At 41.7% G+C, this 12,301-nt stretch overlaps 1 protein-coding gene across 6 annotated transcripts in view; it reads right to left on the bottom strand.

The window, feature by feature from the left end:
- ZNF410 (zinc finger protein 410) overlaps window positions 1–12,301 on the bottom strand; it is a 16,878-nt gene extending 4,577 nt beyond the window's left edge. For 5 of the 6 annotated variants that reach the window (XM_089522169.1, XM_089522170.1, XM_089522172.1 and 2 more), the window contains exons 1-9: window positions 12,273–12,301; window positions 9,939–10,128; window positions 8,981–9,116; window positions 7,603–7,821; window positions 7,188–7,379; window positions 6,495–6,654; window positions 4,455–4,636; window positions 1,804–1,893; window positions 467–592 (exon numbers count right to left, since the gene is read on the bottom strand). In XM_089522169.1, coding sequence (XP_089378295.1) covers window positions 467–592; window positions 1,804–1,893; window positions 4,455–4,636; window positions 6,495–6,654; window positions 7,188–7,379; window positions 7,603–7,821; window positions 8,981–9,116; window positions 9,939–9,971 — 1,138 coding nt within the window. In that variant the 5' untranslated portion in view covers window positions 9,972–10,128; window positions 12,273–12,301. The remainder of the gene's footprint in view (window positions 1–466; window positions 593–1,803; window positions 1,894–4,454; window positions 4,637–6,494; window positions 6,655–7,187; window positions 7,380–7,602; window positions 7,822–8,980; window positions 9,117–9,938; window positions 10,129–12,272) is intronic. The other variant, XM_089522174.1, reaches the window with a different exon arrangement.

Raw genomic sequence — 12,301 nt, 5'->3', positions numbered from 1 at the left:
TAGATTCTGAGAGAAGGGCAGCTCAAAAAGATGGAATTTTATAAGGGAGCTCTGACTAAATAGGATAATCATCATGTACAGCTGAAAAGCAGGTCAAATTTAGGATTGTTTTTAAAAGCCAAGAAACCATCAATGTGTTATGATCAAACATTCTTATTTCTATTTAAAAGGTTTTTATTTGCCCCTACAGTCATCTCAATGCTATACATCTTCCTAAAAAGATCCTCATTAGTCACCAATTCATCTCAAGGCTATCTTTCTAAACCAGGATTGGAGAACTACGCTGAGTTCAGAGGTCAATTTTCTGCCTCTGAGATCACCTGGCAGCTGCCCTGATTTCCAAAATTCACCCTTTGTGGGGCCAGAAAAAAGACACTTGAAGGAATCTGGAGGAGCTGAGGGCCACAGCTTTACCCACCACGATTCTAAATTGATCCATCCTCTACACAACTTCCAGGAATTCTACCTGTTTGTTCATGTTGTCTGTTGCTAGTCATTCCAACTCTAGAATGATGTTTTTTCATATGCACATTCCTGCTACCACTTTGGGAAAATGTCTTTCCACATATTTGACACTGGTGTGGCTTTACTCCTGAAAGGAGACAAAAAAGCTATTAAAGGAGGAAGTGAAACTTTCATTCTCAGCGAGGCTGAAGGAACAATCCACAACACATGGGTTGAGTCCTTATGCCATTCTGGTCAAAGCAGTTATGTATTTTAACATCTATCAACCTCTACTTAGTTCTAGGATAGATAATCAAGTTCAGAGCCAATTTTGTTAGGCGACTTAAGTGATCTGGAGTCTCAGGTCTGTATCTCCAATAATCTTGAGGCCTTTACATAGTATAAGACAAGCCAGATGAAACTTTACCATCTTGTATATGAATGATATGCAGGTTTGAGTAGGTTCAAGGAAGAAAAATGAGCAAGTTGGGTCAAGATGTAAAAAAAGAATAAGGGGGAAAGAGGAGTATCAGTATTTATTCCACAGGCCCTAGAGTATCTACTACTATATCCAAAAAATCAAAGACATAACCATGTTAGTCTGGATCAGCATGTAAAGGAATTCTGTAGCACCTTTGAGGCTAACTGAAAGAAAGAAGTTGTAGCATATGCTTCTGTAGACTGCCCAAAACAGATAGGCATGAATGAGCAGCTTCTGGCCACTTCAGGGGTGTGGTGTTCATATGATGCACGCCCCCAGAGCAGTTGGACGTTACCCGAGGTGGCCTGAAGCTGCTGGACAAAGAAGCAGAGAAAAAACATTCCTGCCAGTGGCTGACTCTGGGACTGCACTAGCAGCCTTCTTTGAGAACAGGCCATATGGTTGCCACAGACACACTGGTGCACTGTATGCGCAGTTGATTGTTTATGCAAATAAGTGGGTTGCGCAGGGTGTCAAAAGGGTTGGGCAGAATGAAGAAAGCTATTAGTGGCTTCTGGCAGCACCATCATGCACAGTGTTTGGGATGGAAAGGGGGGAAATGACATGGCGCAGCTTGTATCTGTGAATGCCCCATTTTGGCGGGCTCATCCTCTCAGACAAAGTGGGGTGGTTCAGACTATGGGTATTCAGCCCATTATGGGAGTCCACAGTGTGGTCAGCATGTTTTCCCTATGAATTGGGAAACCCCAGAGGTAAGTTGGCTTTTTCTCTCTTTCTGCTCAGGCCCTCAATCTACAAAAGATTATGCCAACTTCTTTCTCTCAGTTAGACTCAAACATGCTGCAAGTGCCTTTTACATACTGTCTCCAAGAAAGTTACTCTGTATAGTCTCAACTAAGAGGATGAAGTTCCCTTACCTGAATGGACAACCAAGTGTTTCCGGAGGCTGGAGTATTCAGCAAAAGAACGACCACAGCCCTGGGCCTCACATAAGAAGGGCTTTTCTCCTGTGTTGCAAAAGGTTATAATCAGATATTTGCTTAACTTGAGTGAAACTTTGGTTTTCCAAATGCAGTCCTATTCCTACAAGCTTATTTATATCAGTTCCTCATTGGATATGAAAAGTAAGTGTCCCTATTGTTTGCTTGAATGTTGAATATATACATCCATCACAGCAGTCCCAGTCTATGCACTGTTAGCTGGAGAACCCAAACCAGGAATCAGTTTCTTTGGCATTATCAAGGATTCCAAGGGCCCACTTTATAAGCAAGGTTTGCTATTATGTTTATCACCGGAGGTGCTCTCAGCCAGTTTCATTTCCCAGATTTCTGCTTTCTCTTCAATAACCAGCGATTATTTCAATTTTTTATCCCTAGGTTAACTAATTATGGAGAACCAGCATGTGTAGTGGTTTGAGTGCTGGACTAGGTCACTAGGAAAACAGGGTTCGAATCCCACGTCAGCCATGGAAACCCACTTGGATGACTTTAGGCAAATCATATGTTCTTAACCTCAGAGGAAGGCAAAGATAAAGCCCCTCTGAACAAATTCTTACAAGAAAACTGTGACAGAGTCACTTTAGGATTGCCATGAATCAGAAATGAAGGCACACAACAACCAATGAGAAATGCCTCATCTAAAAAAACGTTTTGCCATGGTGGCTATGACATCACTCCCATGTTCAAACAGTTCCAGTTCACCCCCATTAATCTTCAAAGAGAATGTTTAGTTCTTTTAAATCTCACCTTCATCAGTAGCTAATAGCTTCCTCTCCATTTATTCACCCTCACATTAGCATATCACAACAGCTCATCCCCTACCACTATGAAGTGTCTTCTGGTTCCACTTCCACACAAACAAAGCTGCTTTATACAGAACCAATCCACTGGTCCATTTTGTCCAGTCCTGTCTAAACCTGGCAGCAGCTCTTAAAAGATATTTTCTCAGTCCTGCTATTTGTGATTTGTGTAGAAGTGCTGAACCTAAGACTTCTATCAGAAGTATGTATTTTGTTAACCAACTATAGCCGTCTCCTGCAGACTGCATGTCAAAGTCGTGTTCATGCCTGAAATCATGCTGTTTTCCAAGTTTGTTGGAGAGGTGGCATAGAAATAGTTGCTGTTGTTATTGTTGTTGTAACAACTGACCCTTCCATTGAAAGAAGTGCTAGTTCAAGGCAACTCTTCCTCCTCCTCCTCACACACTCTCACCCTCAGAAGGCAAGAGCAAACACTCTCTGAACAAATCCTGCCAAGAAAACCCCATGATAGGGTCACCATAAGTAAAAAATGACTTCAAGGCACAAAACAATTCCAATAACAAGGTGTTCCTATATTTTGTTTCCCAATATGATTTTTCAGATATCAAAGTATATCATTGACCCATGTTGGACTCTTGCCTGCTTGTCCCAATCCAAACCTGAAACTCCCTTTTTAAAAAAGAAAAAAGGAGAAAAAAATAGTTTCTTCTCCTGCTCTCTCTAAAAATAGTTTTGCCTTTTCCTTTAATTTTTATTTTAAATATGCCTTTTTACCAGTTCAATAACAATTTTATAATAGAAAAAAGGAGAAGCCTTTGACAAGTTTACCAAGTAAAAATGAATTTACATATAAATGTAATATAATGATAATAATGTGCATATAATAAATTCTTTAAAATAACAATTTGGAATAAAGACAGAATTGTGGTGACTGATACAAGGAAAAAGCAGGTTGAAATCTATGAAAAGTTAAAAATAAAGACTCCAGATGGTACTGGATCAGTAGAACAAGCACAGAGGGAGGAAATTAATTGGAGGGCTGTTGAAAGCTGGCATAAGATGAAAACAAGAAATTATACTGGAGAGGCCAAGGTCATGGAAGCGTGAATGGATATCAAGAATGAAACTATTTTGTGATTAAAGATAGCTTATACAGCAACACTGCTTGGAAACCTGAATTCTTAAACCAAAGCAAGTCTTCATTAGCACCATTGTAACATTTTATTCCCTATCTGGGAATAAAGTCGTTATTTTAAAGGTCGTTATTTTAGGTAGTTATTGGACCGGTCGTTTAGTTAGATGTTTACATTGAAATAAGGTAAATTCTGGAAGAAAAGTACTGGGTGCATCTCTTAGTTTCTAGAAGAATTCCTAAGTAAGTGCTGCCTAATGTGACCACTTATAGTCATAAAACCATCTGCTTGGATGGTCTCAATGGAAATGGCTTATGCAGCGCAGAGGTATGCACTGCTACTGTTACAGGCTTTAACAGTGTTTTTGCTAATGCTGTGGCCAATTTATTGAACAGCCAAGAACAGTTGTAATTCATAAGGGAGACTGAGAATGGACATTGCAGAGCTGTTGATTTCAACGGTTACTATCAGGGGGAGCAGAGATTAAGCATGAGCCTAATTGGCTACTCCCTTTCTATTTCATCCAAATTAAGTACTTTACAACAGGCAGAAAGGAAGAGGAAAAAGTATCCAATTAGAGCTCTATTCACAATTTAATTGCCAAAAATGCAGCGAAATGTCTTTAACTCTTAAATATAGTAGGACAAACTTTTGAAAAAAGGGGAAGGAAACACACCCGTGTGAATCCGCAGATGATTCTTTAGGTTCCCAGCTGTCGTGAATTGCTTCCCACAGCCTAGCTCAGTGCAAATGAATGGTTTCTCGCCATTGTGTGTTCTCATGTGCACTTTCAAACGCTGTAGGACATAGAAGCTTTTCCCACAGTCTTTAGCTGGACAAGTAAAGGAACGGTCATTCCTAAAAGACAAACATAAAATTCAGAGCACTGTTATACGTGCTGTTATAGACAAGCTGTCCTCTGATCATATCAATAATGCCTGTGAGAGGCATGGACTGAAAAGTGAAAAGGCTGGCACTAAGTTGGGATGCAGAAAGTGAGGTCTGTGGGGGAAGTGAGGCTAGTACTCAAAAAACGTTCAGAAAGATTTGACCAAAATGCCTCCATGCCTCATCAAACGTGGGGCCAATATCACCATGTTTTTGAACCCCCAGACCACTTTGGACTCAGGAAAGGCCTACTATTTCCTTCTACTTCCTTTTGCTAAGACATAACCAAAAATGTCCTTTTTAATCTCTCTGGCAAGCATGAGCTCATTCAGTGCTTTAGCTTTTCTGACTTTCCCTACATGTGCTAGCTATTTGTTTGAATTTCTCTTTGGCGATTTTCTCCTTTTTCCATTTCTTGCACATGTCCCTTTTAAATCTTAGTTCAGTTGAAAGTTCTTTAGACATCCATCCTGGTTTCTTTAGACACCTCTAATTTTTTCCTCCTCAATGGAAGTGTTTGATACTGTGCCTTCAATATCTCACTTTTAAGAAACTCCCATCCACCACTAACTTGCTTCTCTTTTAGTACAGAATTCCTGGTCTTGTGTTACCTTTTTTGTTTTTTGTTTTCATATCTTAGCATTATTCCTAAATGGTTTAGGCATACATAAAACAAAACACTAAGATTCTTATTCCAACCTGTGGTTAACAAACTATGAGTAATTCCCATACTGCTATATTCAGCTGAAGCTCAGGTAGATGTGACAGTCAGGAGCACTTGCTATCAGCTTCAACTGATACGCTAGCTGTGCCCCTTCCTGGAGCAAGGAGACCTTGAAACAGTAGTACATGCGCTGGTAACCTCTCAACTCGACTTCTGTAACGCGCTCTACATGGGGCTACCCTCGTGCCAAATTTGGAAACTTCAACTGGTACAAAATATGGAAGCCAGGCTGGTTACGGGCACATCCAGAACTGCCTATATTACACCAGTTCTAAAATATCTCCACTGTCTGCCTATCAGTTTCCGGGCAAGGTACAAGATGTTGGTTCTAACCTTTAAAGCCCTACATGGCTTGGGTCCTGACTACTTGCAAGAGCGCCTACTTCCATATAATCCTCCCCGCACACTTCAGTCCTCTGGGAAGAATCTGCTACAACCTAAGAAGACCAGACTTTCAGTGGTGACCCAGAGGACCTTCTCATCAGCCGCTGCCAGGCTCTGGAACGACCTGCTCGACGAGATCCGCCATGTTACCACCTTGGAAGTCTTTAAAAAGGCTATTAAGACAGATCTCTTCCAACAGGTCTTTCCAGATAAGGTTAGATCCATTAGACTTATCTCCCCCCTCTAATGATACTTCTATTGTTCCAATATCAAAATTGATTGATACCATCCCCCCATCCCCCCCTCATTTCTTGCGCTAATCTGCCCAAAATTTTAGTGTATTCCTATTGGCAGTTTTAAATTTGGACGTTTAATCTCTTTTTATGGGTTGATCACTGTTTTTATGATTGTGGGGAGGGTTGGGGTTTTGGGGGTTTAAAATTGTTATTTGTAATTGTTTGATGTTTTAATTATACTGTCGGAATCCGCTTTGATTCTTTTGTGAAAAAGCGGAATACAAATTATTATTATCATTATTATTATTATTATATCTATGATTACTATTAAAAGCTGTCGACTATACTTAAAACTCACTTATTTTGACTAATTTCTCTCAATCTGAGTACTGGATTATTACACAGCAACAACCAGTCAGATACTGCATAAATATCTGTTCAGGCAAAGTTCAGGTAAAGTCACAGCTATAGTAAATCTATACACCTGTGCGTTTTTAGGTGATATTTGAAGTGGGCTGGCCACACAAATGTCCTATCGCAGCCTTCTACAGTGCACTTCAACTTTTTCTCCACACGGGGCAGGTGAGGAATGGGACTGGATTCTTTCGGTTGTGAATCTCCTGAGCAAACATGAACATTTTCACCTGGAAAGAGGTAGAAAAAAGCATCACGAGGCTACAAATGTATAAGAGCAGAAAACACTTAATATGAACACATAGTATGTCTAGCCATTCCTGTAAAGCCAATCTTGCTTTTCTCCATACCTCAGTAGTCTGGCTCTATTTCACTCATGGACTGATATCCTCAAGAACAACAGCTTCATAAATGCACAAGACATTTGAGACATTCTGAAGTAATTTAATCAATACTAATTAAATAGCAACTTAACTAGTACAGTGTGCCATTGCCTTATGTAAGGCAAGTTCTGTGTCTGTTCGAGCCCCATTGAAAATAATAGGGGTTGTGCACATGGTGGTGTACGGTGTGCACGCCATGGGCGCGCATGCCATTTCCTGTGTGTCATGCTTCTTTCAGCGTAACCTGAAAGCTGTGTATAGCATGTCCACGTATGACGCGGACACACTGTAATTTAATTGAAGTAATTTAACTAATACTAATAATTAACTAAGAGAGCACATTATTTTAACTCTTGAAATGACAGAAATAAGTATCTTACCATTATTGCTTGCTTTGGCATTCTTGGCAAGTTGTGCACGAGTGGCAGCAATCAAACTGTCATGGGCCAGTTCCTGCACTCGTAAAAACCAAGGAGTACTGCTGTCAGTGCTACTGTTAGAGAAGAAGCTATTCCCAGAATCTTGTGCTTCATCTTGGACAAACACCAAGTGCTCTGAGGGAGTGCCAAGGCCTACAAAAGAGACAGTTTCATCAGACACTAAGAACATGATCAAACTTAGTTGTGACACAAGTATAACAAGAAACGTCTACAGCGATTTTACTAGAAGGACCTGTTGCTGACTGTATTATTCCTTTAAATTCAACAGTGTCTCAAAATATAGTATGCTTTTCAAAATAATTTGTGATGTATGAGCATCTTCTCCACTTTAACCAGATGTTAATATAGAAGTTACCTGTCCGTGTTAAATTGAGCAGGATAAAGGAAGTGCAATCACTGGGCTGAAGGTCTTGCAATAAGCTGGAAGTATCAGGACTTGGAAGAAGCACAGGTGACTTCTGTACTGTCTGTGCCCTTGTCTCCTCACCATCAGGGCCAACATTCATCTGGAGGCTTCGCAAAACAGCAGAAGAGGGCACATCCTTTGAAGAACTAGTATGACTTGGGGAGTCATCTAGTGAAGAGAATGCAATTTAAAAAAAAAAACATTTGTGAGATTGAGCACAGAAAAGTAAAAGACCTGTACCTGACCAGACTAAAGGCCTATCTAGTGCAGCATTCTGCTTCCTCAGTAGCCAAGCTAATGCAGTAGCCAACCTAATGTTTCAGAGCAATTATCATGTTTTCATAAAAGATATAGAAAATAATAATAAAACAAGCAGCTTTTGCACACTATTAACTGGAAGGCAGCTAATAACTGTGCCAGAATTGCCCCTCCTTTATTATACAGGTATTTGTATTTCTATTACAGGAGTAACCTAGATCCAAACACAATACAGTACAGTCTTCCCTCCACATTCACAGAGGTTAGGGTGGAAGACCACTGCAAAAATGGAAAAATGTGAATATCATAAGCCCCCCTAAACATACATGCTACAGACTCCTGTAACCAGCACCAGGCCATCACTCACTTTCCCAGCTTGCCACTATGACACCTCATCCAGATTTTAAACCCCTTCCTTGCCCATCAACCTCCTCCACCCCGTTTCTCTTCCTCCCAATCTTCTCAATTTCCTGTCCTTCTAACACCACCAGCCTATCGCTTGCTTTCTCAGCTTGCCACATCCAATTTTTAAACCTCTTCTTAGCCCACTGACCTCCACCCCACTCCTCTTCCTCCCAATATCCTGACCTTCCAAAACCACCAGCACATTGTGGGGGTAAAATGAGTGACTGGTGGTGGTGGAAGATTGAGAGGAAGAGGAGTTGGGTAGAACAGGTCAATGGGAAAGGAAGGGGTTTAAAATCTGGATGAGGCAATATGGAGGCAAGCTGGGAAAGGGATTGATGGACTGGTGTTGTTTGCGGGACAGGAGATGAAGAGAAGGGGGGGGGGAAAGTTCAAGATAGTTAAGCAGCAGCAACAAAGTCATGAATAAACAAATAGGTGAAAGAGAAACTAGAAAATATGGAGGACCAACTGTACTATACGGTAAAAAAATGACTCTTCAGTACTGGACTCACCACATGCTTCTTAAGCTGCAATACCTAGGGGTATGTCCTATTGTTTTCATAGGGACTCGGTTCTGGATAGACAGCCATAGGACTGCAATATTAACCTCACAAAACCACAAGAAAACACATGTTTAGAATAATCAGGATTCAGATTTTACCTGGCAATATCAGTCTGTTGCATTCTGGGGATTCAGTAACAGGAAGGAGAGACAGACAGGTAATATCTTTAGGTTCCGATTCCACAAGCCCCTCTCCTAGTGGAATAGCTGTGTTCTGAACAAACTGAACCAGCAGCTGAGGGTAGGAGCAAAGGTAGCAGCCAATTATTAGAACCAAGAAAGCAAGAAATCTAACTGTTATTGCCCTAAACGTGCAGAAGATTGGGTAACATACCTGAGCTCTTCACTTAGCTCTCATATGAACACTTTCAAATTAACATGAAGTAAAGGAAACCAAAAAATTACATCTTTTACAACTTATCGTTTTACCATAACTGTTCTAATTTAGGTTCACGAAGTTATTTATACTTCAAAGCAATATAATTAATAACCTGTTTGGTTATATTGCTTTCAAAGTTAAAATATTACATTATTTGAGATATATCTAGTAGGTTGTGAGGGTTCATTATCAATTGGTTGAACTCCTCCAGGTCACAGGAGATCTGTGAAGATAGAAAAGCTACAAGCACTATGGCTGCCACATGTTTAGCTACTCTACTGTTAAGAGGAGCTGGTAAAACCTTTATGCCAAGCAGCTTGAGTGTTATGGATGTCATCAGAGTTTACATCAATGGCCATGGACACTTTGGGGCGGGTGCGGGTAAATTAAGCCTTAAATGTAGCAGAATCTTATTCAAATTTACTCAGAAGTAATTCCCATTGGGTTCAATCAGTCTTCCTCCAAACTAAAGGCACAGTCTAAATATCATCTACGGGTGATGAGCTTTGAAATAACACCCTGTCAGTACAAATCAGTTCACCAATTTTAGAACCATTCATGAGGAAAAAATTATGCTGTAGCTGTATGTGATAAGTACATGTAAACTTTTGGAAAAGCCACCATTTGTTATTATCAGGATTTTGACAAAGTACACAAAGCAAAGTAGCAGTTGCTGACCTCTGGTTTGGATTCTAACTCATCCGATAACATCGATTCAAGTTTCTGATTCCCAAAAGAGATCTGGGTAAGGCACAAAGCTTAAGAGTTCAAAGTGACCAATGTTCTGTGTTTATACACATATTCTAGCCTCACACGTTTGTGAGGATCTTCTTACAAGAAGCTGTAATAGGCAGCTACTCAGTTTCATCTGAAAAGGAAAAGAAATTAAAATCAATTAAATTATATAACTGACAAACTGCTACTCTTACTGCTATGCCTGATGTACAATACCACTTTGTCATCCACACAATCTATAGCAATACTGTAGTCTTTCCTATTTTTACTCCCTTAGCTATTAAATTACAGCCAGAACTGGGCTATTTTATGCTCCCTTGACAGAGACTCAGAGTGAGCATCCATAAACATTTTAATATAACGTCATTACATTATACAGCATTTGAAGATGGGACATTAAGCACACAATTGAACCAGCACTGATTAAATCCAGTAGAAACCACAGAATCCCTGGTTTCTCTTCTGATACTCCCCTTTCCCCCCCAAACAAGAACAATGCCACTAGCACCAGGTAAGACTGAATGGTGAAGACCATTCAACAGCAATGGCACTGCAGCTACAGTATGGAGCGTGGCTTTGGTGTGGCTTCTGGACTCTTAGGACGCATGCATCATTGAAACACCATACCTCCACTGTGACTCGAAGCAGCTTTATTTTGGCTGTCTGTAACAGGCCGTCGTGTGCTATTTTAATGTATATTGTGCATTTTGGTTGGCCAATAAAGGTATCACTGTTTGGTGGATTTTTGTTTGAATTTACTAAATGGCCAACACAGCTACCCCTGAAGGTTTTCTGGATGCTGTTTTTATTTATGTTTTAATGTTAGTAGTATTTAATTTGTTTTTTTTAACTTTCCTACTCAATGTTTTAACTTTGTCTTTTTAATATATTGTAACCCGCCTTGAATCTTGTTGTGGGAGAAAGGTGATATATACATTCTGGAAACAAACAAATAAACAAGAATGCTGCCAAACTGGCAATAATCCGGTTTGGGACCCCATTAACTGCCATGGCTAAGGACTATGGTAGTTTGTTGTGGCACCAGAGAGGAGCTCTAAGACAGTGTTCTCCAAACGCTGGCCCTCCAGATGTTTTTGGACCGCAGCTCCCAGAATTTCTGATGGTTGGGGCCAAGCTGGCTGGGGGCTTCTGGGAGTTGAAGTTGAAAACATCTGGAGGACCAGACTTTGGGGACCACTGTTCTAAGAGATTGTCACACGGAGGTTGTCCCGTCCTTGTCCTGTTCCTGTCCCATCCTTCCTGAATGATTGCGAGAAGAACGTTCAGACGCCGACGCCGCACAGATCCTGTCATTAACCCATCCAAAAAGTGTGATTGAGCGCGATTGCACAAAAGACTTTCAGATGACGTCTCGCAGATCCTGCCATTAACCCGTCTGGAAAGCATGAATGACCACGATCGCACAAAAGACTTTCAGACAATGTTGCGCAGATCCTGTCATTTACCAGTTATTAAAGCAACATTGGCTAGTATTTTGCAGTAATGGACGTTCACATTATTGCAATGTCGCTTTAATGACAGGTTCATGGTGGGATCAGCGCTACGATTTGTAGATGAGCACACTACCCTCTCATAGCGCTGCTATTCCGCTTTGACTGCTCTGGCCTCCTCCTGTTGCATTGTGGGGTTTGTAGTTCAGTGTGGCCTAAGAACACTGCGGCTGAGAATGACAAACGCCCTTCTTTATACTGCAAGCCCCAGAATGCAACAGGAGGCAGCCAGAGCCATTAAAGTGGAATAGGAACCCTATAAGAGGGTAGTGCAGTAATCTAGTCAGACGACGTCATGCAGATCCTGTCCTTAACCCGTCTGAAAAGCGTGATTGACGGAGGATGCATGAAAGACTTTCAGGCGCCATCGCTCTGCTCTGGGCCCCACAACAAACTCCAACTCCCAGAATCCCACAGCCTTGAGCCGCCGGGGCACTTAAAGCGGCGCCGCCAGTCTAGAGGCAGCAGCCTGCTCCGGTCAGAGGAGGAGGAACCTGCCCCGTGAGCGAAGCAAGGGCTGGAAGGAGGAGGGAAGGAGAGGCCCTCCCAAGGCATGGCAGCCAAGGGAAGGAAGGAAGGAAGGAAGGAAGGGTGGGCAATGGCCCAGACGGAGAGAGGGCCACCTCCTCCTCCTCCTCCTCCTCCCTCCTGCTCGGACCAGGCCCCTCTCCTCCTCTCCGCTGAGGCGGGGACCGGGAGCCGGAACCCCCTCCCTCCCTCGAGGATAAGCTCCGGCTTCCCTCCCGGGACAAGCGCTGCTCCTTACCGGCATCTCAGCACCGTCCGGATATGACG

Source organism: Sceloporus occidentalis, unplaced genomic scaffold (assembly GCF_023333645.1).
Source record: "Sceloporus occidentalis isolate IW3139 unplaced genomic scaffold, rSceOcc1.0.p SCAF_4, whole genome shotgun sequence".
Classification (NCBI taxonomy): domain Eukaryota; kingdom Metazoa; phylum Chordata; class Lepidosauria; order Squamata; family Phrynosomatidae; genus Sceloporus; species Sceloporus occidentalis.
This window is presented reverse-complemented; position numbering and strand designations above follow the sequence as displayed.